The sequence below is a fragment of the Atractosteus spatula genome, chromosome 19 (genome assembly GCF_055471065.1).
Source record: "Atractosteus spatula isolate fAtrSpa1 chromosome 19, fAtrSpa1.hap1, whole genome shotgun sequence".
Classification (NCBI taxonomy): domain Eukaryota; kingdom Metazoa; phylum Chordata; class Actinopteri; order Semionotiformes; family Lepisosteidae; genus Atractosteus; species Atractosteus spatula.
Window position 1 is genome coordinate 3,797,870 of NC_142724.1, and position 26,306 is coordinate 3,824,175.

The window sequence follows — 26,306 nt, forward strand, 5'->3', positions numbered from 1 at the left end:
AGCTTTTCTAGTTTGAGAATCGGGAAATCTTGGAAGACATCATTGTGTGATGATTCACCTGCTTTCTACTAAACGTTTCACACTAGCTCTTCTTACTTGAAAAGAAAAGACATCGATTCTTGAGGACACTGGTGGTTGTGGTTGGGCTTTCTACTTTAAAATCTAATTAATATCTGAATTACTGTCTTCGAGCTGAACTCTTATTTGTACCGATTAAATCTCTGCTGGCATTCACAATTCTGTCCCAGGGATTTTGAAACGTACCAATTTGAGGAACACAGATTCACGACATTCCACCACAAATTCTGGCCTTACCCGCAGAGCCACAAGCATGTCGACAAAAGAATCTTAATCCTTCATTCCTTAAAAACAATATATAAAATTAATAATTTACCAACGCACTTCAGGTAGAATGGTTCCAGAGACTATGATAACTAATCATTATTAAAGCTAAGATGAAAACTCTGGGGTCTCGTTTGATCTGGGAGTGAATGAGAAAACATCTTAATGGAGTATTCCTCAACTATACACAACTAACTGTTTCCTAACTTATTAGCTCTGACCTCTACCTCAACTTTCTTAGTGTAATGTGCATAGCAGGGGTCTCCAGCCTTGGTCCTGGAAAGCCATAATCCTCTTAATCCTACAGGTCACCCATTTTAAAGATTGGCAACACCGGTAAGGTACTGAAGAATCAAGCAAGTAATCTGTTCAATTAATACAACTCTGGTCCTTGAGGGTGGGGAGTTTTTTGATTTTAGTCTCAAACGACCTCTTAATTGCTCGACCAAATTGCCTGTGTAATTGATCACAATGGAATTGGTTCTTTAATGGTAGCCTACAAAACCCTCTGGATTTGGGCTTCCCAGGACCAAGGCTGGAGATCTCTGGTATATACTGTAGGCTGCTTAGAAATGTTGTTAGTTTAATCAATTTTCACTATGAGAACTGTGCAGAGGGGCAATGGAATTCTGCACTGATACTTGTGAAACCGTGCAAAGCACACGGTCAGTGACAGTGCACTTTTGAGGGCACTACAATCATAGTGTCCACCAGTTTTATACACTAGGAACATGCAGCTTGTCCCTTGTAGACTGGTGATGTTTCAACTCTTGGCTGTTGATGTTCATTAAAAGGTACTGTATATGTGTGTGTGCCAAATTTCTTTGTCCACAGTGCACGTTATTTTACGACTTGTGTGAATATGCTAACTTTCTAAGCACCCAAAATGTTTCTGGATTGAGAAACGTGACACGTTCAAAGTCCTCGTGCAGACCGAATTTACGTTTGAAACCCCCATAACCAAACAACTTCCCAGGGCCCCGATTCAGACCTTGAAAACTGTTTGAATAGTTTTTTTCCTCTTTTTCCAAGGGTGGAAGCGAAATGAGCTATTTGGATTTGCTGGTGTCACGAATCCTGTTTTGCCAGTTTTTTAAGATTACTGCAGAACTGGTAAAGTTACTTTGAACAGGCTCTGCCTCAGTTCCAGTTGTGTGCCGCACTGAGGCCAAACTGCTCTGACAGGTTCTCAGAGACACGCAGAGCTGCTTGGGTGTGTGACTGCGAGTCTGTGGATCTTTTAAGGCTCTCCGGGCCTTTCTTTTCGTCTTCCTTAAAAATGAATGGAGGAGTGGACCAGAATTTTGGAAAAAACTAACCAAGGGGAGAACTGTCAGGTAAGTGAGCCATATTTATTTTCTTCCTCTCTCCTGGAGTAGACCGGTCCAGTCTGACAGCAAGTAGAAAGCTCACATGGACCTAAACTCTAAACTGTGCTGCTGTTAGGAAAACAGTGGGGTTTAGACATTCGGACACAGACCTCCACAAGGAAAGATCGAACCATTCTGATAGATGCCCCAAACTCTAATTTAGTAACAGATGGTATCCTTCACAGCGATAAGGGGCTAATAAGACCAAAAACTGAAACTTGGAAGACTTGCACTGTCCTGTAGTGAGAGATGACAATCTTTAAATTATTTTTTTACAAAAATGACATCTCCGATTGTTTGACTCTAGTGCCCTGGGAAGTTAGAAAAGTGTGTTTTTGTGTTAGTAGCAGCGTGAAGTGGGCACATGATTCATGACTGGATGGTTATGGCTCTGACCCTGGGTGGGGTAATACAGTTTTGCACTTAAGCATGCTATTTCACTCAAATTGTTTCAGTAAATTACTCGCCCATACAAATATAATGCACTTATCTTAATAAGAATATTTTCAGTGACAGATGTTTTTAGATCAGATGGGTTTTCATATTTACATTGTTCCTAAGACTTTAGATTGAACTAGCTCTGCATCTGACACAGTTATGAATCCTGAATTAGAAACGCCAGACATTTCAAGCAGAAACCATCTTTCTTGACAAAAAAAGGCAAAAACGTCAAAGAAAATGGCTGATTCACTGAAGAATCATGGCATCAATAATTCTATATTTAAGAAAACCAGAAAGAAACAATGGGTTTTTGCTTGTGATCTTGTAAACACTTGCACTCTAGAAACCATATGCTGTTTTAGGGTTTAAGTAATGGGTAAATGATGTGTTGCGTTTAACTTTTGAGGGGTGTTCAAGAATGTCTAGCCAGGCTTAAAACGAGATTAACAGATAGGTGGACGCTTTCTATGGGAAAAGCAACTCTGAATGCCATTGTGGTAAAACTGATACAATGTATAGACATGTCATGACAGTACTCACAGAATTCAGTCCTGGAATTTTGACAAGACTCACTGCTGCATCAGGTGCATCATGGTTCATTGGAAATTCGAGATATAAAATCAATCAAACAATTGATGAACAAGTTATCAGTAAAAACTTAGTGGGGCATATCCTTTAAGAACGAAGCCCATGTCTATTTCAGCACGTACAGGACTGAAGCCTCTTTTTTCAATAAAACAAATTAGCACATTGCTAATAGAGAGGCTACATTTAATAATAATCCCTTGCTTTTACATAGCGCTCTTCGTCCCAGTGGATCCCAAAGTGCTTTTCACAAGGAGAGGACTGAAGTCACCGAAGTGCAGCCCCACCCCAACCCGGGTGACATGCAGCCATCATTCGGCACCAGCCACCCCACTGAACAGCAGATCGGGTGTTGAGCTACTGGGATGATATTTATTTAGGATAGATTGCACAAGTAAAGTTTAGAGTAAAATTTAGCCAGGACACTCCGTTTAAAGCCCTTGTTTTTATGAACACTCTTTAATGTCTAAGTAATGACGTGGTTTAAAATCTCTTCTGGGTGAGGGCACCTCTTACAGCGCCCCCTTCACCTGTCACCCCGCTTGGGGGTTTAGACTGGAAATTCTGCACCAATGGAAAGAGCACCACCTACTGGTCCAGACCCCTAGCAGCATGATACATGATTGTCCTTGGTGGGTTCTCATCTCATTTTGCTGATGTTTGAGGTTTGAAAACCTTCAAAAAGAGAAGTAAATGTTCTTTTGGAAGCCCCCTTTAAAAGCAAAACCCTTTTGGGGTTATACTTAGAAGTTTGTAAGCCATTCTAACCCAAGTAATACAAATTAGTGTAACAAGGCATTTACAGTGTTACTGGTAGAGAGTAGTTGGGGTTATGTCACATATTCAGACATAATATTTTACCCATATTACAACACTTAAGATAATATGTTATACACGTGTTTGGAAAATGTTACTTGGGCTTGTTTCCTACACAATATTTTCAGAACACAACAAAGGTCCAAGCTGACAATGCAGCAGTGTTGTTAAATTTCTATTTTATATGTGGCAACATTGCAAAAAATGTTTGTATGACATGCTTTATAATATTGCCATTATGCTATCTGATTAGCTGGAAAGCTGGTTGTCTTTATATGAGGCATGATGTAATAGTGCCTATAGCAGTAGTGCTGCCTTCTCAAAAAGACATAAATTTGACCCTGCAGGATGAAAAGAACTGCCTGGCTTTTATGGGAGGTGGAAGGTGGTTATTTTCTTCTAATGTTAAAATGTCATAATGAGGATGTAATTTCCTTGGTTCCAAACGAGGAGTCTATAGGTAGTGAAGCTTAGGATTATGTTGGTTATTAGTTTAGCAAGATTTGAAATGCCCAAGATTTAGGGAATAAAATAATATTTTGCTAATTAAGAGTTAGATCTCACAGATTCCTCACCTATCCTACTCCAGTGACCCTGGCTTTCAGGCTCCACAAAATATTATTTTGGTATCCCGAATTGTGGGTGTGCAGTGCATATAAGAGGAGGAGTACCTGCGCTACAATGTTCTGTACTACAGTACGTTGCTGCAGACCATTCTGCAATGAAAGGTGCATTTCAATGACTTGTCGTCCTCAGGTGTCGGTGCTGCAGCAGATCCTGTCATACAGCCACAGTCCCTTTCTCGTACAGCTTTTATTTACAGGGTAGTGCGTCACTAGTACGTGGTGTGGCGAGCCAAACACATTCCACGCATATTGTTTAAAGGAGTTTAAAATTAGCTGGGGAAAGAGGAAACTGTCTTAATATTAAAAAAAAAACATATTCATCCATAAACATTTCAATGAGCAATAAGCCTGGTTAGTTCCAGGAAATTGCTAAAGAATGTTTTAAATGCAACAACAGTGTGATAAAGGCTGATGAAAAATAATCCAGAGAAAATAATCAATATGTAATAAATAAATACTTGCTCATTGCGGAGACACTTGCAGAGCGGTGGCTCTGTGGCTAAGGATCTGTGCCTGTGGCTGGAAGGTTGATGGTTCAAATCCTGCAGCCGGCAGAGGAATCCTACTCCGTTGGGCCCCTGAGCAAGGCCCTTCACCCCCAACTGCTCCAGGGGTGCTGTACAATGGCTGACCCTGCGCTCTGACCCCAGGCTCTCTCCCTGTCTGTGTGTCTCATGGAGAGCAAGCTGGGGTATGCGAAAAGATAATTCCTAATGCAAGAAATTGTAAAGGGTTAATAAAGTGATGTTATTATTATTATTATTATTAATGGCCAAATTGCTTGCTAGTCTCAAATAAAAGAATCTTACTCACATTAGAATGATTCACATGGTCAGCTGTTGTCACAATGTAGAGAGACACATCAATATCATGTATCAGTTGGTTATTGCTATTGTCACACTAAAAATGAAACATGTTTGGTTTCAGGTATGTTTGAAGGTGTGGCCCTGTAACAATAAAACAGAATTGTAGAACAATAAGTGGAAAAGGTCTCCTTCAGGCTAGGATGCAGCAACAGCATAAGAGTAAACTAAATGGTAAAAATTATTACACAAAGCACGCGCTTAATTCAAAGTAAAATAAGCTTTGTGCTATAAACAAAGTACAAGTTAAACATAGACAATATTAGCATTCAATTTACTATCTTAGCTGTTTAATATTACAAGAGCTTGCTGTTACATGGGCCGTAATTCCATTTGTCTTACTGAAGGAATAAATATTAAACATTTCCTCAAATGTAGCCCAAAGAGAATTTCTGATTGTATGTGTGCTGCTGAGGTATGGAATGCAGACACAGCTGGATTAGTGAGGACTGTGTCCAGTTCAGATAGGAAAATACTAATTGAATATACAGTATCAGTCATCACAGTCCAGGCTGACCCCAGAGAGTTTCTCCGCAGGGATTTTACAGTGAGCACGTCTCAGGACCCAGCTGAGCAGGAGACAGTCCATATCAGTACTTTTCAAAAAATACCAAAATGCATTTGAAGGCTGAGGACGTTGCACATTTCCAGAATTCCTTTTATATATTCAATGTATTCCTTCATGTGAAGAATTTCTCATTTTAACCTGCTGTATTCATAGAGAAGGGTGTTGTAATGTACGAGAACCAATTGCCTTCCTGCTACAGGTCCAGAGCTCGAGCCACGTTTCTACATGTCTGGACACCGCCTTTATGTTGGGTAATGCATAGTGTACAACTGAGGGGTGTGCCAGTTAGGTAGGAACACAGTTTCACACCTCCTGTTAATGTTACTTTCTTGTTGAGCTTTTCTATGACTGATGCTGGGTGAAGGGTTACACTCAGGCTTCTAATAATGTGTACAAGTGGGTCAGATGGATCAAATTCACACATCCTGTTGTGTTGTGCTGGATCTGCATAAATTGTAGCTAAAGGGAGATGACTTCACTGGCAATCTCTATTTTGAAACTGCACATCTATTGAAAGAATAAATTCTCATTCGCTATGAGCTGCTTTTTTATTGCTTTAATTGAAACAGCACGCATGCAGATAAGAATTGCAAGTCATTTTTTACTTAATAGCACTATGGGTAAGTAGGATTCTAATCTATTGACACCATTAGAGAACATGCAGAAAGGGCACACTAATTGGTTTTACCCCTTAAAGAGAGGGATGTTCTGCAGTCATTACAATACTCTTGACAAATTATCATATTTCTCTTCAATGATGCGTAGTTTAACCTGAGAGCCTGTGCAGAAAGATGACAAGTTGAAGAAACTGTGGCATGCACACCAGGTAAGATTAGGCACTGAATGCCCAGTCACTGCAATGAGGATTCAAATGCTAGTCTCTCGTTACAAGGCTTCAGCTACCAATTTGTAGGAGGGGATTAACGCCTATAGCTCGGCACTCGGCAGACTACTAATCTAGTAAGAACATGCAGTTTCTTGTTTGGAGCGTTTGATACAGACATTTAACATATCCTAACTTGTTAAAAGCGGCTGACGTTTAAATACAAATCAAGAGGCTCACACCCTCAGAAGGTCTGCTTTATATACATTTGGGAATTTAAAAATGTTAGATGGAACTGATTTTTTTGTGTCACTGTTTTGCTTTTGTTACAGTGCCCTATGCATCATACACATGGAGTCAGAGGCAAAGACATGCATACTACAGGCAGAAATCTTACTTTCCTCATTACATGCTTTTGTATTGGCTGTAGCACCACTGTTTTCTGAACAACGCCTGTCTCTTTAGGGGAAACACAGAACACTCTCCCCACTTATAAACTTGTTAACAGTGTCAGGTATTTTATATGACTCAGAAAGTATGATGACAGGAGAAGGAAAGAAACCTCTTTTTGGGATTACTCAACAAAAATATTTTTTCCCAATGTTCATCCCAATTTTATCATAATAACCTATATTTTATACAGCACTTTTCAGAGCGCATGATCATTGAATGTAATGCTTCACTTTTTCTTTTCATCCCACCCTTGTTAACAGAGCACTAAGCTTTGAACCAGTTCGGCTAAGGCTAATTTCCTCTAAGCAGTGCAAATGTAGTGGGGAAGGCAAACTTTCCTCCAGTGTTAGTGTGTATCACGCAAGTAGCCAACCACTGTTTTACATACAAAGAGCTCCAAAACGGCTTATTGAAGAGTTGGTAACAGCTCTAGGTGAACACAGCGTGAGTGTGGCACTGTCATCTGGACAGCTAAGTCAAGAACAGCCAGTCCAAGGAGCTTTCTGTCTACATTTTTGACACCTCCTGAGTGAAGGTTTTCATTAAAAGAATAAGCATTGCAGAAATTCATTAAAAACTTAGTAAGACACCATTTAAGGCACAGTATGCTCCAGCCACGCCTGTTGGTAAACCAACACTTTTATACTATGGTAGGGGCACAGTTCAAAGACCTGAAGCACCAAAATAAGGGTAAAACATGGAGGACTGTAACAAACCGACTGGGAAACCTCTGCAAAGGACATTTCTGCAGTTTAAACATTGCTGTGAAAAACTGCAGAAACCACTGAATGACTTTGTTTTGCTTTGTGGTTTCCATCGCCTACACCACTGTATATAAAAGCTCAAAACGAAGCTACTTGAACATTTTTTTCACTTCCGAAAGTAGCTGTGAAAATAAAAACCACTCCTTTCTGCTCCAAAAAAAAAGTAAGCCTTAGGCACTTTCCCAGAAACTAGAAAGGCTGGTTCAGTTAATTCCAGCCTGATATGGGTTCAGCTTTCTTTGGAACGGTTATACACTTGCAGGTACAAGTTTTGGACGACAAAACTGCTCTTTAAAAAGACAGGGATGTGCATTTATATTCTAGGGCTAATGAAGAAGGCGGGAGTGGATATCCATATTAGAATTATTTTCTGGGTGGACAGAGGCTTGGCAATATAGGTGCAAGCTCTAGTTTTATTGCAGGACTTTCCAGGGCTTGAAAACTTAATTCCCTGAATAAATGTAGTAAGAAACAAGTAGTGTTGCACAATTGGCAGAGCAAAATGTCTTCAAGGGCAGTACAGGGCTTAGTCGGTCTCGGCAAAACAGCAGCTGTTGTGACTTCCCAGGTGTCTGTGGGCTTGCAGTGATGTCAGGGAGAGACATCATCAGGCACTGACTCTCCTGTAAGGAGCTGAGGGGCTCATATCAAGCTCAAATGATGAAACCTCTGTGGGTGTGCAGGTTCAAGGAGCAGCTGGCAGGATGAGGAATCATTTGTGTGAGCTGAGATGTAAAGAAACAAGTGGCCATCCCAAGCTGAGTGAGTGTAAAACAGAACATGTAAAAGCAGAAATCAAACCAGTTGTGCAAAAGAAAAGCAAAGTTCTACTAAAAACAACAACAATCTACTCTTTTTCATAGAGCGACGCTTCGTTGAATTGTAAAGCTTTTCAAAAATTGTAAATCGTTTTATTTTTTGTGTGATTTAGGAACCAGCAGGCATCTGCAGAATAAACACTGCTGAGACCCTATAAGTGGTTTGTAGACATGGCAGCAGAGAACTTTGATGATGTGCTGAACAAGCTTCGAGACTTACATGACAAAGAGATAAGAGGTACCCCCTTTGACTCTTTCCTGGTTTCATATCCAGCAATGAAAACATTTTACACATAAAAACCTCCAAGCTTTATTAGAATACTTATGCTAGTGGCTGGCTCAGGTAGTTTGAGACATGGAATTTATAATGTTAAGGACCAGTGTTTGATGTACTTCTGGTACCAATGAGGAGATAGGCATCCCATTTTGCCATAGTCAATTTCTCAAGAGTGACTCTGGCGACTATCTGCCTTGAATTACTTCTGGGTTTGATGTGATGCTATTCATGAACCACCTTCTTCTAACCGATATCTGAAGTGCCATCACTGCATGTCTATACTAACTTTTTTATCGTTCACTAGCCTGGCAAGAAAAAGTGACAGAGCTCAGTAAGGAAAAATGCTGGTAAGTCCTGAGACCTCTGTGTAATGAAATAAGTTATTAAATATTGTGTGCAAGGATAATGTAAGAGCTGCCTCAATTTTCCCTTCATTAAGGTAAGGTGTGCTGGAGGAGTCAGTATACCACACCTTCACCTCAATGCACTCCCTAAGGGAGCAGCCAAGTTCTTTCAGTTCAGTGTAGGGAGGTACAGCTCCACAGTACCTTGACACTGCATCTAAATACCTCAGCTATGGTTCTAAATCACCTGGCACAGCTGCATTAGTCCTCCAAGGCAAGAGGGCAGTGTGCAGGGCATGCATCTTCTGAATGGGCAAAATCCATTTCAGTAAAAGAGGCATGGGGTTTTAGAATCAGGTTTGCATAGAGAGGATGGCTGGTACACGGGTTGGACTATTTAGGTAGTTTTTTTCCAGACGTTTTTCAAATCAAATACAATCTTGCCTTTAAACAGTTTGTGATTATAGTAACAGTAGAATTTTGCTGTAGTCCTAGAATCTTCACAAAAGTGACAACCTCCCTACAAAATGAAAGTGGTAAACTTCATCTGGTTCGGAAGGGCAACACATTAACATTATGGAAACTACCATGTGGTGCATGCCTGGTTGTGTGTTTTCTTGGTCTTTTTGCTTGAGCCCTTGCCCTAATGTTGGCTTACACCATATGGTTTCACCTACAGTAATGAATAAAGGGAATTAGGCCTGTTCATCCCATTTGCACAGATCTGGATTACAAAAACTGTGCCTTTCAAGATACTGGCTTGGGAGCTAGTAGAAAGTATACTATTTATTAGAATTTTGAGGAAATTCTTTGCTTCCTTACTTGAAAATACTTTGATTATCAGATGCTGTTTCAGTAGTCATAAGCATATTAATAATTTAATAATCTAATAATCTATTTATTGGGTAAGCAGTGATGCACAAAGAATGGATGAATTGTTCACCAAGAACCAGCAGTTACGAGAGCAGCAGAAGATACTCAATGAAAACGTGAAGCTCTTGGAAAATAGGTGAGGCTTCTTTTTCAGTTCTCAATTATTCACACAGTCATAGTTTAAATTGCATTTTTAAGTTCTGTCTTTACCTTTGCCCTAGTTGGTGTTTTGGTATGAATCCTCCACTCTCTTGCAAAATATATCTTGTTAGATGACAAAAGTGTATGGACATATACTGTGTTGTTGTCAATGAAGGGGACAAAATGTGAAAAAAAGTCCTAAGCATATTCTTAACATAAAAGTGCCAAAAATAATTGTTTAAGGTCTATTTTCACCTCTGTATGGAATTTCATTTGGGTGGAGTGTGATTATAAATAAATGTAGAATGAGAATTGATGGAAGTCCTCACAAAGACACCAATGCAAATGTGTGCGTTTGCCTGCACTTGTGCATTCCACTTCTTTGCTAAAAATGTTAGAGACTGACTTGTCTGCCTTGCAACTCTTCCAGGTTACGAGCAGGTCTGTGCGACAGGTGTACAGTCACTCAGGATGTTGCCAAAAAGAAGCAGCATGAATATGAAACATCTCAAATGCAGAGTCTGCAGCACATCTCCATTTTAGGTACGGTTGTCATTTCGCTAGCTTCCTGTTCTTTCATGTAGTCCCTGAAGTAACAAGCTGGTAAGGTGGCAGTTTGATGCATTTCAAAGTCATGATTGCACATTAGTCTTACAGTATTATTTACAGCACCTAAACTAAACGAACAGAACGTTCTGCTTGGGGATCAGTCAGTAAAGGCACCTGTTCTGAGCACAGGTTGAGCTCTATGATCCAGATGTTGCGAGTTCAAGCTGAGGTCAGTAGCCTACTGTAGCATCTCGAGGCCCAGTTAGATCAGAGCCACCAGGGACAGAGCTGGAAGTAGCTGGCCAGGGCTCTCATGGATATGGAAAAGGCTGGACAAAGCTGTGACCCCTGCAGTTTCCTGTTCTTGTGCAGGCTTGCCATCAGTGAAGGATGTGTGACTCCCCCAGTTGGTACAGGACCTCTGAACGTTTAGATTACTGTGAAATTCCAGATAAATAATTGGCAACTACATATAAAAATAATAACAAGAAAATTATTCCTTTTTGTCTCTCTGTAAGGTAGTTTGTAGTCAAAGAATCCCAACTTGAAGTATTGGCAAGGCAATAGAATTGCTCTACTAAAAAGTGGATTAATGGATAATACAACCATTGCAATACAACAGCCAGGGGAATGAGATGGACCGTGCTTGGTGACAAACATTCCTTTCCTGGCTGTGCTCTGGCGCTGTGCTCCGTGCCTGAGTGAAAGGTGTTGCTGTGAGAGAGAAACGCTGTGAAAAGTTGCCTGGCTCGCTTTCCAGCGCCTGTTGTCCTTGCCCACAGTGAATGAGATGACCATGCTGAAGAAGGAAAACAAGAGGCTCCTGGAAGAGGTCAAGAACCTGCAAAGTATGCTGGAGTAAGTCCCCCCCCCCCCCCCCTCCCCGACTAAGTGTGCTAGAAAATTTCTCGCCCCCCACTCCCCCAACAAAGTGTACTGCAGTAAATCCCTGCTGGATTTTTACATGACTGTGTGAGTCACAGAGATTATACAGCAGGTGACCCACTTCATCTACCCGCCGGAATAGTGTGCAGCAGCAAATCTGCACCAGCAGCCCGACTATATCAGCTAGAGAAGTGAGAAAAAAAACTGCTTCACTAGCTGAAATAAGATGGAACTTCAGGGAGACCACATCGTCCAAGCCCTGAGTGAAATAAGTCCAGGACAGGTTAAAGGAATTCTTACAGTCCGTGCTTATGGTCCCAATATTCTTACAGTCTTTGCTATAGGATCTTTGATGGCCAGGTTGCCTGGACCTGAATCTGTATTGTCTGTATAATGTCTCACAGTGCGCCCAGTCACCATACTGGGACGCAGATTGGGAAATTCTGGTCCAGGGGTCCAACCAGGAACACCTACAGGCCCGGAGTTGCCTGTTAGGTTGTCTGATTTTTCTAGGTGTAGTCGTTATTATCTGTGTCTCAACAGCGAACAGAATGGCAAATGTTCCACCGCGTCCACCCCAGACGCAAACCTGTCACCAGAATCTGCGGCCGTGCCGCCGCTCACCTCTGTGAAACAGACACCCGAGGGCGCTCTTCCGGGACAGCCCGTCTCCAGGAACCCCAAGCAAAGTCGTCAATCGGCTATTGACGGTATGTGTGATCTTTCCATTTTTTTCCGGGCAGGATACTGGAAGGCTTTCGAAAAACAGAAATCTAGATGTTCCTTGAGCACTTCCATCAAGGAACATCCCTTAAAGATACTTGTGTGCTTACACATGAGGTAGCAACGGCGTGATTCGTTTTTTTAACCACATTAAAACAAGGAAGGACCAAATATTTATCAGGAACTGTTCCGGTATATGACAGAGCTCAATAGACAACATCTCAGATCTAAGAAATTATCCCTCTTTCAAATATTTAGAATTATCCACAGGTTTGTAAACAGTTTTACATAACAATAAAAGAACATACATTGCTAGCACTGATACAATATTGTTTGTAGAGATAATTTAAACAAATCTACAAAGCCCTCTGTTAACATACTCTTTGGACTACGGTTTTCTAAAATCCGTCCATTTTTGTTTCAATTTTGTAGATGGTGCCCCTCCTCTCAGAAAGCTGCTTAACTGGAATGGACAAGACACTCATGTAAGTATTTTGTGGTTTTCATATTGCTGTTTGTCTTGTTCAAACGTTGTAAAAATGCATCACACATTAGCTGTTATTTAAAAGCAGAAAATCAGGTTCATATAAATTCTTCAGAAAAAGATTAGTTATTAAGAATTAGATGGCTGCACTTTCTTTTGTATCCTTTATACAACACTTAATTAAATAAATTCCTTGAAACATATATCTCTGATGGTCTAATGAGCTTTTTTTTTTAGATGCATTCAGTTCCAATGTTCAGTTCAGTTTAATGCATTCAGTAGAAAAATAAGTGAGGTTTCAGACAAGAAGAGGCCATTTGGGCTCCTTTAGAAACAGTAGCAAAGCTGCACACAACAGCATCCTTAACGACCATCTTAACCTGACTGTCCCTGTTTGTCCTGTCACTGAACCACGCCCAGAGGATGTCCAATACACTGCACAGCACCATAGCTGTGGTGTCTCCAGGTTCAAGAGAGGAGAGGAGTAACTCCCAGGGCAGTCCAGGGATTGAGAAGAGGTGAGAGAATTGGGAGGGTGCCTTGGCTGTCCATCCGCTGTGTTGATATCGTACAGTGCACCTGAAAGAGCTCCTGTAGCTGGTGGATCTAGACAGGAGGATTCTTGTGCATCTGGATTTCTGTATATAGATAGGATGTGTATTATCAATATTTGGTAGGCTGTGAGGAAGCAAGGATTTTCAGCGCTTTGAGTCCAATTGAGAATGCTCTGAGTGCGACTAAGGAGACGGCATGTGTTTATCGCCCCCTGCAGGGCGAAGAGAGTGGAAGTGCGGGGGAAGTCGCGCTCGCCCCCGGCGACGACCAGGAGGGCCGCTCCAGGCGCGAAGCCGCTCCACCAGGTTCACGCGCCCGTGCCATTCCGGCCACACGTCGTGGACAAGGGCCAGCACCTGGCTTACAGCTGGCCCGCGGGGGGCCCGCCAGACTGGTTCCGCGCTCGGGAGGCGCTGGACAGCGGCGTACCGGTGATCGACCTCTACGGCAACCTGGTGTACATGAAGGACTACCACCTGGACGCCAGCCCCCGGAGCCTGCTGGGGAAGAAGCCCGAGCCGGAGTTCTGCTGGTACGACGGGAAGGCGGCTCTGTACCACGCCTCGGCCAGCTCTCTGAACAAACTCCCGCCGGCGGAGAGCAGCCCGAGGGAGGGAGGGAAGGCCAGGGCCAGCCTCGATCAGAAACTGGGAAAGCTGGTCAGCCCTTGCCAAAAAACCCTGGACAAGCCGCTGGACCTGTCGGAGCGCGGGAAGTTCCGGCAGCTCAGCAAGCCGGCCAAGGAGCCGCCGGAGGAGGTCGACTCCCAGGCGGAGAGCGACGGCCCCTGTGGCGGGAGTCCTAAGAACGCACAGTCCCCTGCGGCAGATCCCCCGCTGCCCACCCACAGCTGCTCCGGCTCAGATCAAGCTCAGTCCCCTGCGGCAGACCACTGCCCCCCACAGGAAGAGCAGGGAAAAACACCTGAGCAGTCAGTGAGTAACCCTGTGAACTCTTCATAATAATAATGAATCTCACACTTCTGTAGCGCTGTTCTGGACACTCCACTCGAAGTGCTTTACAGGTAATGGGGATCCCCTCCACTACCAATGTGCAGAACCACCTGGGTGATGCGACAGCAGCCACAGTGCACACAGTACGCTCCCCACGCACCAGCTCTCAGTGGGGAGGAGAACACAGTAATTAAGCCAGGTCATAGATGGGGATTATTAGGAGGCTATGATTGGTAAAGACCAGGGGGGAAATTTGGCCAGGATACGGGGGGAACACCCCTACTCTTTTTGAGAAACGCACAGAGAGTCAGGACTTTGGATTTATGTCTCATCCAAAGCACGGTGCCTTTTTACAGTATAGTGTCCCCGTCCCTATACTGGGGCATTAGGACCCACACATACTGCAGGGTGAGCGCCTCATTCATGCTCTCTTCTCTTTTCTTCTTCATTTTACAAGTGCAACCACATTACAATGTGTGGGTAGTGAAGATGTCAAACAGCCTTGGATTCCTTAGGTTTGATCGACACATGATCATGGCAGTGATGGTGTAACTTGTTTTCATTCAGAAATTAATCTGGTAATTTGTTTCCAGGATGAAGTTGAAGAAAAAGAAAAGGAGGAGACAAGTCCCATAATATCCATTAAATTATCACCAAATGAACAGAAAAGCTTAGGACTTTCACTTTGTCCAGGTACACAATTCTGCATATTGTGCAAATGTTAATGTATCTATTGCAGTGTTTAAAGCCATAACATGTTGGCCTTCCAAAGATCATTTTAATACGATATTTCTTGCACTCATTCTGTAATCTGTATTTTAATTTTGCTGTATCTTTGGAACTGGCAGTTCTTTTTTTATTTCAGTTTTTCATATTTGTGGTATTTTGGCACAAATTGCATTTAATTTTTTTTTGTTCTGGCACAGAATACATTTCATTTTATTTTTTTACCTCCGTAAGCATTACCTTATGCCTTTGATATTTAGTAAAATTTGTCTTTCATGGTTTCATAATGTTTCAAGTTCTTATAATACAGTTATTAATCCAGGGTCTAAGCAATATGCTATAAATCTTGAGAGCCTTCAGTCCAGTTGTTCTGTTCTTATTTGATCTCACAGAGCATTAAGGTTGCGGCAAGATGAGCTCTATATGCCAATAAGAAAAAACTCCATTTTATTGATACCTGGTGGTAGTCATGAATCTGTCTTTGCAGTGGTTGTCCTGGAGGCCCTGAAAACAGAATCAGAGGACCACGATTCTTCAGACAGTGAGGTTAGCATCGCAGTAATCTCACTCCAGCCTCGATCACTTAATCATTCCACAGGCCCGGAGAGATTGTGTTTGTGGAATCAGTGTGAATGTTAAACATATTCAGAATGACAGTAATGTTTTGAATTTTGCATGAGAGCGGCTTGAATTACTGTGGGAAAATCGTAATTACAAGTAACGTCGACTCTGATGACAAGATATCTTTTTTATAGAGCTGCGTAGCATTTTCAGCCCAGGGTACGTTAGTGGCCAGTGTGTGTAGCCGCTGGCTGCTGACTCAGTGCTGCTAGTGTGACGTTGAGATCAGTCTGCCATGGCTCTCTTGGTTTTCCAGCTTGCAGGCTTGCGGTCTTGTCAGAGAGATGTGCCACTCCCACAGCCAGCTGGCACTCGCTTTGCTGTAGTGCTCTGTGGATCTGCCACCATGAGAAATGACATATGGCTCTAGAAGTGGGCGTGGCAGATGTATGCATCCACATGTCTCATTCTCTCCAGACCAGGACAGCAGTAATCCTCAGAGAGCAGAGAGTCTTAAAACATTTTTTTAAAGTATCCATTTTATGTGTGCATATGTGCGGGGGTGTAACACACCATAGCTTGTAAGCGACCTTTATGACTCATCTTGCGTTAGTTTTGAAATGCTGAAGGGTGGTTGAGAACATGTCTGCTTGAAACAATGTCAGCTTCTCCTAGAATTCTAGTAACTGGAGTATTTTCTAGGAATGGGTCTTTGTAAAGATTTCACAGAACTCCCCTGCACTGTAAGCTGGGCTTGTGAATCTACAAACACAACCCTCAAATAATGTTACAAATCATGAACTCAATCACCACTGCCCTTTGCATTCATTCTAATTTCTCAGTGATTGACATAAAAAAAGCATGTGGTACCTGCAGCTGGAAATGCCATTCTAAGTCTGCCTTATCGGCTATATGTGTTGCGTTCATGTAGATGACGATCGCGTACGATTCCGAAAGCAACCAGGAAATGCTGTCTGAAGACACTAGTTCTCCCAAGAGAAAAGAGAACATGAGGAAGAGGAAAAGAGGCCCAGCTGAGCTTAAGGAAGGTAAGGGACACACTTTTGCCACTTATCTCCTAGCAAAGGTAGTGGAGGCAGATCTTCAAGAGGTGGGCCTGCTATGAGGAGCGAAACATTGGCATCTGGTTCTGGGTCACCAACAGCCACTGTTGGGAGCACCCATTCATTGTGCACTTCATTCTGATCATTGTATTCCACATTTCCCATCTTTTCCCTTCTCTTTTAAACTGTGGAATCAGTGATTGTTAATCACAATTCATCAGCCATTGTATATCACGATTAAGCGGTGATTATTGATCATGATTAATCATTATCCTTTATGCTCTTGAGAATCAGTGATGGTTAATCACTGATTGTTTCCCTTCCGTGGTCTCGAGAATCGGTGATTGTTTGTCAGCGTAAATCAGTGATTATTAATCAGGATTAATTGGTTGTTGCTTAACTCCACAAATCCCCTCAGATCACATCAGAGCCGCCCGCCGCTTCTCAGACTGTAAATCCAGCAGTACCCAGAGGGGAGATTTAGCATTGAGGGGAGGTCAGTGCTGCTCTCACTGACACCACTGCATGCTCACAGCTGGCCCACCAGACCCAGGGGCCAAGTCAAGCCTATCCTGACCCAGTGCCACTCTGCCAGTCATGTGTGTCACCTGTGGGAGTCCTGGGAACAGTCAGCCGGCAGCATATTCCAGGGCTGTGCCTGAAGACTGCCTCAACTGGTTAAGCCACTCAGGAGCCCTTTTCCCTTTTTTTAATCTGTTTAAACAGTTAGAGGGAAACTCTTTTTCCCCCGATGGCACAAATTCACTCCACTCCGCAAACGTTAAAGAGGAGCCACGCCTCCCACCAGCACAAACAGGTAGAAGGCTTGTCCGTTTTCTGCCATCACGCAGACTCGCACACGCCTGTCGCCTCCCTTGATTAATGAGAATGGAGAAATATGTGGAAAGATTGCAGGCTCCGCGAAAACAGTTTCTGGGGCTTTGTCAAACACCCGGGCTATTTGCTCTCGCTAAGTGGTGTACACACTGCCCAAGTGTTTGCCCAAGGTGATATAACTGCATCATGAGAACTATTGATAAGGCAAGTTAGCTGATCAGAAGAAGACTGAATGCAAGAAGGGGGCAATAACTTGTTTTGTGGTTTGCAAGGGTCGGCTCTGTGCCAGTGAAAGCATTTTCAGACATATGTTTGCACAAATGTGCCTCCACTCTGAGTTTCTGCATGGGTTATCATAATTAGTCTTGATTGACAACTCCCCCCCCGTTCTATACAGCAGATCCCTAGATACGGGGATGTGTTTCATACAGACCTTGTTTAATTTTAAGAGTCTCTCTGTAGACGCGGCTGTTTGTGCAGTCCAAATTGCTGAAGAGGGATTTCCTATAGGTTACCAAATACTGGAAATCGACCCCGATAAGAAGGCTGTTGGAAGTACTTAGTCCACATTTTCTCATGCAGAGATAATATTTGTTCTGTTAAAGGTAAGCTGCTGAAGGACACAGTCTTTTTTTTATTCCTCCCAAGGACAATCACATGGAGAATTAACCCTTGTGCTGCCACATCTACAGGTGTCCTAAATAACTCCCAGACAAGCCCTCCACACAGCAGCAGACTTTGCTCTAGTTCAAAATATTGTCATGGAAACCTCTGTGCTTTCCACACCCACAGGTGACTGGAGCTTGTCCTGTTGTGCACAGACCAGTGTCCTTATGTCTGTATAAGCACATGTGCACGGGACCAGAATTTTAAAAATCCCTCCACAGAATAACTTAAATAGCTGGACCACTATGAGCACCATGCCCTGCTTGAACAGGGTGTGACATGTATCCTGCTAGGCCCTGAATTATTTATTCTTATTTAAATAATTCTTGCAGCATAGCCTTTGGCTGAGGTGGTGATCAGAGCAATGGTCTGTGGGCTTGAACTACACGTTCCACTGCTTCCACCAGTATTAAGTTTTGAGGTCTGTAGGTTATTCTGTCCCAGGAAGGTTATGTGTCTTAAATTGACATATACATGTTGATATGTCCCTCCTTCCTTCCTTACTTCTGTTTTAATACAAAGACACACACGTGTTCAATAAAAGGCAGCATGCAAACATACACTCACAATAGCACATTAATAAAAGACAATCTGAACTGTATAAATAATTCAGCATCTATTTACAAAACAAATGTAATTTATGCGATACAATTGTTATAGTGGTCTGAATGGATCTAATCACAGATCCTACATCAAGTTATAATGAACACTGAACACAGTTATGCCAATGAAACAGTGGAATAGATCTGAGATCAAAGATTAATATTCTTCATTCTGTGGAATTAATGTCTGAGATTTGGTTTCAAGCACAAATCTGTTTAGAAAAAACTTGAGACAGAAGTCGGTCTGAGCCCCCAGAGAAAGCCATATTTGACATACAGGGGTTTCCAATATTTGGCTAATGTTTACAGGATCGTTCACTTATCTTGACCAGTTTAACATTTTTCAAAGGATTTCAGCACTTGATGAAGTAAAGTGACCTACTGTAGAAAACCTGCTGGCCCTCAATGAATCTGGTCTGTGTATGTATATGTGTTGTATTTTTGATATGATATAATTCAAAGATCCCAACGGTGTTTGATTCCTGTAAAAATGTATGCATGAGAATGTATTTCTTAAGTAGAGTATACTTCACTTTTCTTAAGCTCTAGGAGTCTTGCTTTCTCAGAACACCTGGGAGAAATTCCTCTGTATGGCAGCAAATGCAGGAACAGGTTCTCTGTTACTTTGTTATTGTGGTTTCCAAAGCAAGAATGAAGAAGCTCATCTGGCTCTCTGAGTGACAGAGACCCAGACACACTTGAGGTGAATTCAGTCGGTTGTGCTGCTAGCCACGGTCGTATCTAAGAGCAGCATTTCATCTTAACAGAAAAGGGAAATACTGTGTCAGTTAACAGCAGTCACATTATCAGACACTGAGTTCATGATCAAAAAGCTTCACACTAATGGCTATCTAATTGTTTGTTAACCATAACAGCTAATAATGTGGTATCAATTGACTTATGGGGGCTTGACATCTTTCAACACTGACAGTCATTTTAGTGCTCCCTGTATTGTTGTCTCTCTTTTGCTATCAATTCCTCATTTTCAGGGTATGTGCACTGCAGCTGTTTAAATATTCATCAGGCTCTTTTGGTGTAGGCTGAGTGTGAAAGGCGAAACTAGGCGGAACTGGTTTTCTCTTTTTATTTCCAATTACCAAACCAAATGTATTCACAGGGGGCGACTTTATACTTCACTGATAGCACAAATTCTCAGTGCTGTTTTGCACATGATTGGTGTGTCGGCTCATAATCCTTCTGGTGATTTGCTTTTTTATTACTATTTTTAAAATAATTTAGCATTTGATCTCACCCGATTTGGCATGCCAATTGTGTGGATCTTAAGGTGCCACAATCCATGCAACTGCACACATTGAGAATGAGGAAACGTGGGCAGGCTCCTCCGTCCCACCCACATGCGAGATAGTCACGAGTTAACACGTCACAGGCAAGGCAGTCCTGCACTGCCGATTACAGGAGAGGCATGTCCCTCTTCTGGCAGTACTCCATGCCTACAAGTGCCAGGGGTCTCTGTGTTTGCTGAGAGACAAGAGAACGCTGGTCAGTTGATCCAACCTTATCCTCCGTGGTGCACAGTGAGCTCCACTGCTTGGGAATTTCAGTCTCGAACCCGTGATCACGGAGCTCAAACTGTGCAAGAAAACCCTGACCATCTATCAGGTGTCTCGCATCCTCAGGCACCCACAGCTTTTTTCTCCAGCTTTTAGCTCCTCCCCTAACCCTTGTCTCCTCCACCGATGTTCAGCTCCTCCCCAACAATGCTCAGTTCCTTCTCCAATACACAGGTCCTACTCCTACCTACAGCTCCACCCCCACCACACAACTCCTCCCCCAATACTCAGCTTCTCTTCCATTGCTCAGCTCCTCCCTCTGGATACATAGCCCCTCCTCCAACCTACAGCTCCTCCCCCAACACAGAGCTCCTCCCCCTTCTCACAGATCCTCCTCCAACAGCAGTGAATTCCACTATACCAAAAGACTGGTGTCCTTCCATGGGAGAATTCAGTTACAGGGGTCCCATGAGGTGCCGAGACTATAACAGTCTTGTGTTTCTATGCAAACTCAACATACACACACAAACAGAATTTGCAGAATTTATGGACAAAATTAACTGTGCATGAACACTGTCACCAGTGTCACATAGTACGAGTGAGTTGTTATAACATATCCAATTGCAGTTTTTATAAAGTATTTTTGGCAAGACCTTAAATTTATGGACAAGCCAACTCACGAATGTGTGTTACAGTTTATTTGTTATACAAGCAAAGGATTGCAAGGCATTAATTCATAATAACACTCTTGAATCCTCAGGGAAAGGCAACTCTTCTATTCCATGCCATTACAGGACTTTAAACAGTTCAATAAACTAATTGCTGAACTAATCCTTTATTGATTAATTTACCCAGGTGCTGGGGATCACTATTATAAGGATTAGTTGGAGCAAAGACTGCTCTACACATTGAACATTATTTTGACTGCAGGTTGTGATTTTGAATCTACAGTTTCGCACAGCCGGTTTCCAAGAAAGGTGAAAATGAGTGCCTCCCTGATGCAGAGCAGATCTCCCAGTGACAATGAACAAGGCTAAACACACCGGAGAGGTGAGTGAGAGAGAGCACAGCCGCGTACTCAGATAAAAGTGCTCACTTCTGTTCCACAGCCAGTAGAGGGCGTATTGACTACATCCCAGACACCGACAATAAATGCTGCACCACACATGAACACTGTGGTTTGGCTTTTCTCGTTCAGCTTCGATGACAATATGAATGAGATTTCTTTTTTTTTTAAGAAAAAACGAAAGAAGAATTGGGTGTTCAACCGTTTTAGTAATTGAGCAAGGTCCTGCACCTCATTTTCAGTGGCAGCAGTCTGTCCATTTCTCCAGGGCCATAGTGCCCTGGAGCCCAGCAGGAAAGCACAGGACACAAGGTTGGACTGCAGCCCACGAGTGGACGCACAGACAGGTACAGTTCAGAGACCCAGTTAATCCAGCTGGCATGTCTCTGGGAGCTGGGAAGACACTGGAGCTCTAGGCAAAAATGACAAGACCATGCAATATCATTTTTATGGATTGTTTTGCTTGTGGGCCCTTTTTAGGGTATGGAAACAGCTAATTCCAATGTTCAGAAGAAAAGATGTAAAGAAATAAAAGAAAGCCAAAAAGAAAGGCACCCAGTGACTTTCTATTTAGCATAGGACAGCATTGGACAGTAATCAATGATTTAAGCTTACCACAACTTAAAAATTCCATACTGCGTTTTGTAGCCTTTAAAGAGCTTATTTGGAGAAGGTTTGACCCTCTTGTCGTCAAAAATAAGCAATAAGCAAGCATTCTTGTTATATTTGCTCTGTTTCTCCGTCTAGTCCTGAATATAATTTCAAACCACAGAGATCTTAACATGCCTAGTTTTTTATTTCTAATCACAACCATGCAGTATATGTATCGGGAACAGACTAAGGATGCCTGTAAACCTTTTTACTGACCACAATGTTGAGGGACTGAGAAAATTCTTGCACGATGAGGAAAAACGTCTTTAGGTAAATTAAAATTCCGACCTTTCAGATTTGAAATAATTCCAGAGATTTTTATAGAAATGCGGGTTCAGTATGCCGAAAATAGAAAATCATATTCTCCAGTCGAGTTGTCTATGTGTGCATGTAACATTCAGTATTTGACAAATCATTCTCATTGTCTCTCTGGTATTGCAATGTCAGGCAGGCTAAGAATAGCACTGAAATATAAACCCTTTTATTGCCATTGGCTGTACCCATTGTTAAGGCCCTCTGTGCTCTGAGCTGGTAGTTCTAGTTCTACCTGTTCCGATGTGCTGCACCTACAGTTATAAAATAATGTGCATTTAAGCTTTAATAAGGGCAAGTGTACTATTATGGCAACACATACAGCCAAGCACTGTTTTCTGTACAAATACAGGTGCTATGTATCTAATGTAACATAACTGATTATGTTTTGTTTTGCAAATAGTGTTTCCCTTGAATTCCAAACCAACCAAAGAATTTATGATTCTGAAGAATTGAACATGCATTACCTGATATAATTTTAGACCCGGGAGGAGCACACTGTAATGTTCTCTTGTTTGCGTGTTTCTTTGTAACTTTGTAACTCTGTTGGATTTTGTGCCATGAAATTTAATTTAATTGATAGATATTGGGTAGTTCAGCTATTCCACAGTATCACCGCAGTACCAGTACCTGTCTTTCTGACATTGCCGACATTGAGGGCTGCAAGGAGAAGGATTTCTGATAAGCTTTCAGACCCTGAGCGAACATGAGCTGGACTGCAAGCTCTACACCTGCACGCAGTCCTTTTGCAAATATAAGTCTGCCCTCTAGTGGATTGGAGCCTGGGCCTTTGGCTTTGTTTCAGGTCTAGTTCCCTTTCTTTATACAGTAGGTATCACCAATGAAGACAACAAAATGCTTTATGTGATAGGAAGCATTATGGAAAACTTACTTCTAGCACATCCGTCACTGTAGTTCCTGATACATTACCAGTCAGCACTCATCTGCAGGTTGCAGGAGACTCAGCTGCAAGAGCATTCTGCCATACAGCAGCTGGATGTGACACCTTTCCAGTGTGACATTTCAACTATTTAGGAATTTCTTTTTAAGGAACACACTGATTGTATCACAAATCATGGAAGCAGGCACAAAACACACATTTTCGTGGTGCAAACCAAGCCTTCTGGGTGCTTTCTGACGAGAAATCTGAGCACAGATTGAATAGTTTTAAATTTACTTCCAATTGCCTTCAGCAGGAGGAAAGAGGCAGAAACTTAATTTATATAAAATATGATCTTATATGAATATAAGATCTATTAAATATATCAATTACTAATTAGTAATAATCACATTGTTATAAGATAATATGAGTATATGATATCATAATACATATCACAATAATTAATATGATAATCATATACGTATATGAAAGAGAAATTTGCATAGAATATATGAAATATAAGCATGAAACTTAGCTGGCTGTCATATTTGGCTCACGTGAGAATCTCAGCACATGTCTTGTATATGCAACTGCGTGTGGGGGGGGGTGTATTGTGTTTGCAATTACCTAGCTACCTGCATTGCTCTAAGACAACCTTCGATTCTTTTGTTTTGCAGCCGCAGTCCCAAAAAGTGAACATCTTCTGTGCTTCAGTTTTGAAACAACACAATATTTTGAAGATTACCCTGGGATTTATTTTCTTTAATAAGTCATGATGCCAGAGATCTCGTCTGGGACATTTCCTTCTCCATCTTCTTTGAACTCTGTATCAGCAGTTGCTAAGGTTCGAACGGTGAAGGTGCATGCAGTTCAGAGTTTGAGATGGAATTAACAATTGAGTGCTGGATATAGTACTATTTTGCTGTTATATTCTAGATACCTGTACATAAGTTGTACGATACTACTGTACATTTGAAAACTTTGCAAGAAGCACTTTAGAACAGAATCTTAGTTCAATCTATTCATTTAAACATCAGCATCATAAGAATTTCAATTTAGGACTTTCTCCATTCAAGAAATGTGCTACTAAAAGAAACATATTTGCATCTGCATGACAATCATCTTGCCAGAATAATGTGCTCTGAAGCAGCAAGAGAACAGGAGCTGTAAAGATCACTGCTTTCAGCAGAGCATCCTTGGATGTAGTGCCAGGGTGAAGTTTGAATGTATACTGTACACTAACTGGTTCACATCTTTTTGGATTTGTAACACAAAGGCATTGACCTATCATTACTTTCCTCTGGCTCTGCTGAAAAAGGTTACATCCTTGCTTCGCACAGACTAGGGCATAGCTAAAGACGCCAGACTGAGCCCAGCTTGAAACCGAAGTCAGAAGTGAAAACTTTTGGTATTTTCCAGTTTCTTTCATTTTTGCTGATACAGATTGGTGCAGGGAGATAGGGAATCACCCCAGAACCAGACCTGTGGCCATCACACTGTAAAATCTACATTTACAGCCGATGTCATTCTCAGAGGTATTGAAAACTCACAAGCGATATAAACAGCAATGTTGTCATCAGAAGGCAGGCTGGGTATTTTAAAAACTTAATTTATGTTTTGTTCAGATCTAGGTGTGTTGAATATGTTTGTAATGTCATGACCGTCTGCAAGTCCAGTGATAAGCACGTCCTGTTGATGCATTCATGGAGCCTTGGTACCTCGCAATTACTCTATATTTGCTTAACACCAAATACTTAACACTGTACAGTACACGCACTCTGAATCATGCACCCTAACATGCATATGGATGTGGTGTTGACATGTAGGTATTAAACTTACATGTTCGAGTAGGGAACTGCGTCACTGTGCATTCACTGCAGGGACATTAAGGAACACGTTAAGGTTAATTCCACATTGAACACAGAAGAAGCACGTGTCACCTTCTCACCTTCTCGCCTGATGAAAGCTCTACAGTCACAAATTGGCATTTCTTCTTCCTATTTTTCAACAGGAAATTAACCTGTTTGTGTTCCTCAAAACTTACAGAATAACCACAAAGGACCTTTGAGGGCTTGAATAACATTGTAGAGTTAGGATATCTGCCTTTTCAAGTGTTATCAAGTAGTACAGTATGGCCTAAAAGTACGACAAGTACAAATTCATTTTAAAACTGAGTGGTCCAGACAGCTACAACCAGACTTCCTAAAATCACTGACAGAAAGGGATCAGACTCCATGATGCAGGTAATGTTTCTTCTTCTGGCACTAAAAGTTGATTTGCTTTGCTACATGGGCACAAGCATTCTTGTGTGTCCAGAAATAATGTCTGTGTTTTTTCTTAATGTGTGCACACTACAGTATATTATTATATGTTTTTTTCTACCCTAATTTGGCCCTTTGTCTTTCTTTTGGAGGAAGGAGTACATTAATTAGCGTACACTAATTATTTTGCTTCAATGTGAATCTGCAAACATCTGTTAAAACATTGTTACCCACTTAGCAAGATCTACTGTACCAATGTCAGTAGCGCTTTCACAGAGGCTGCCCAGAGCAAAAACTTCTATATTCAGTCAGAAACACTCCCACTCTCCAACTCAACATTTACATGTTCCTCCTCATCCCACACTCACTCGTCTTACATGAATACACCAAGTTATACAGTATTTGAATTTCCATCTATACATTAGCCTCCTCATATTTTCCTCCGACTTCTTAAAACACTAGATAAATTGTACTTCAATCATATACTTTCTTTGCAGGACAGAAGCTCATTACTCTGGTTTCCCTAACCCCTTGGTGTCAGTGGCATACATTGTAATATCCCTTTTATCTATTGTGAAAGTCTTTTTGTGAAAAATGTGCACAACGATCCTTTTAATCAGAAAATATTAGTTTTCCTTTTCCTAGTGCCATTTAATAAGAGTCTGGGTACTGTTCAAAAGTTTGAAAATACCCTGTACATTAACACAGTATTGGTCTGTCTCCTGTAAGGCAATCCATATATTCACTATTGTCTTTGCACAGTGCTGCCTCACTGCTCTGGGGCTCTGGGATCAGTTCTTGGTGTGCTGTCTGTGTGGGCTTGTATGTTCTCCCTGTGTTTGTGTGGGTTTTCCTCCCACATGCCAAAAACATACTGGTAGGTTAATTGGCCTCTGGGAAAAGTGACCCTAGTGTG

At 41.9% G+C, this 26,306-nt stretch overlaps 1 protein-coding gene across 1 annotated transcript; it reads left to right on the forward strand.

Moving 5' to 3' along the window:
* The first annotated feature begins 1,525 nt into the window (after window positions 1-1,525).
* On the forward strand, window positions 1,526-25,516 carry rbbp8nl (RBBP8 N-terminal like). Its single transcript, XM_088937315.1, has 15 exons — window positions 1,526-1,679; window positions 8,583-8,707; window positions 9,051-9,093; window positions 10,004-10,099; window positions 10,535-10,647; window positions 11,436-11,511; window positions 12,082-12,248; window positions 12,694-12,746; window positions 13,166-13,263; window positions 13,518-14,235; window positions 14,847-14,946; window positions 15,467-15,525; window positions 16,472-16,589; window positions 21,172-21,270; window positions 23,807-25,516. Exons 2-14 carry the CDS (start codon window positions 8,641-8,643, stop codon window positions 21,255-21,257), a joined length of 1,794 nt encoding a protein of 597 aa, XP_088793441.1. The 5' UTR covers window positions 1,526-1,679; window positions 8,583-8,640; the 3' UTR covers window positions 21,258-21,270; window positions 23,807-25,516.
* Window positions 25,517-26,306: the final 790 nt, after the last annotated feature.

Excerpts from the sequence above, each read along its gene's own strand:
- rbbp8nl (XM_088937315.1), top strand. The coding sequence starts at position 8,641 with ATGGCAGCAGAGAACTTTGATGATGTGCTGAACAAGCTTCGAGACTTA. Across the intron at positions 10,648-11,435 it reads GCAGCACATCTCCATTTTAG|TGAATGAGATGACCATGCTG; the intron begins GTACGGTTGTCA and ends CCTTGCCCACAG. Across the intron at positions 16,590-21,171 it reads CCCAGCTGAGCTTAAGGAAG|TTTCGCACAGCCGGTTTCCA; the intron begins GTAAGGGACACA and ends TTGAATCTACAG.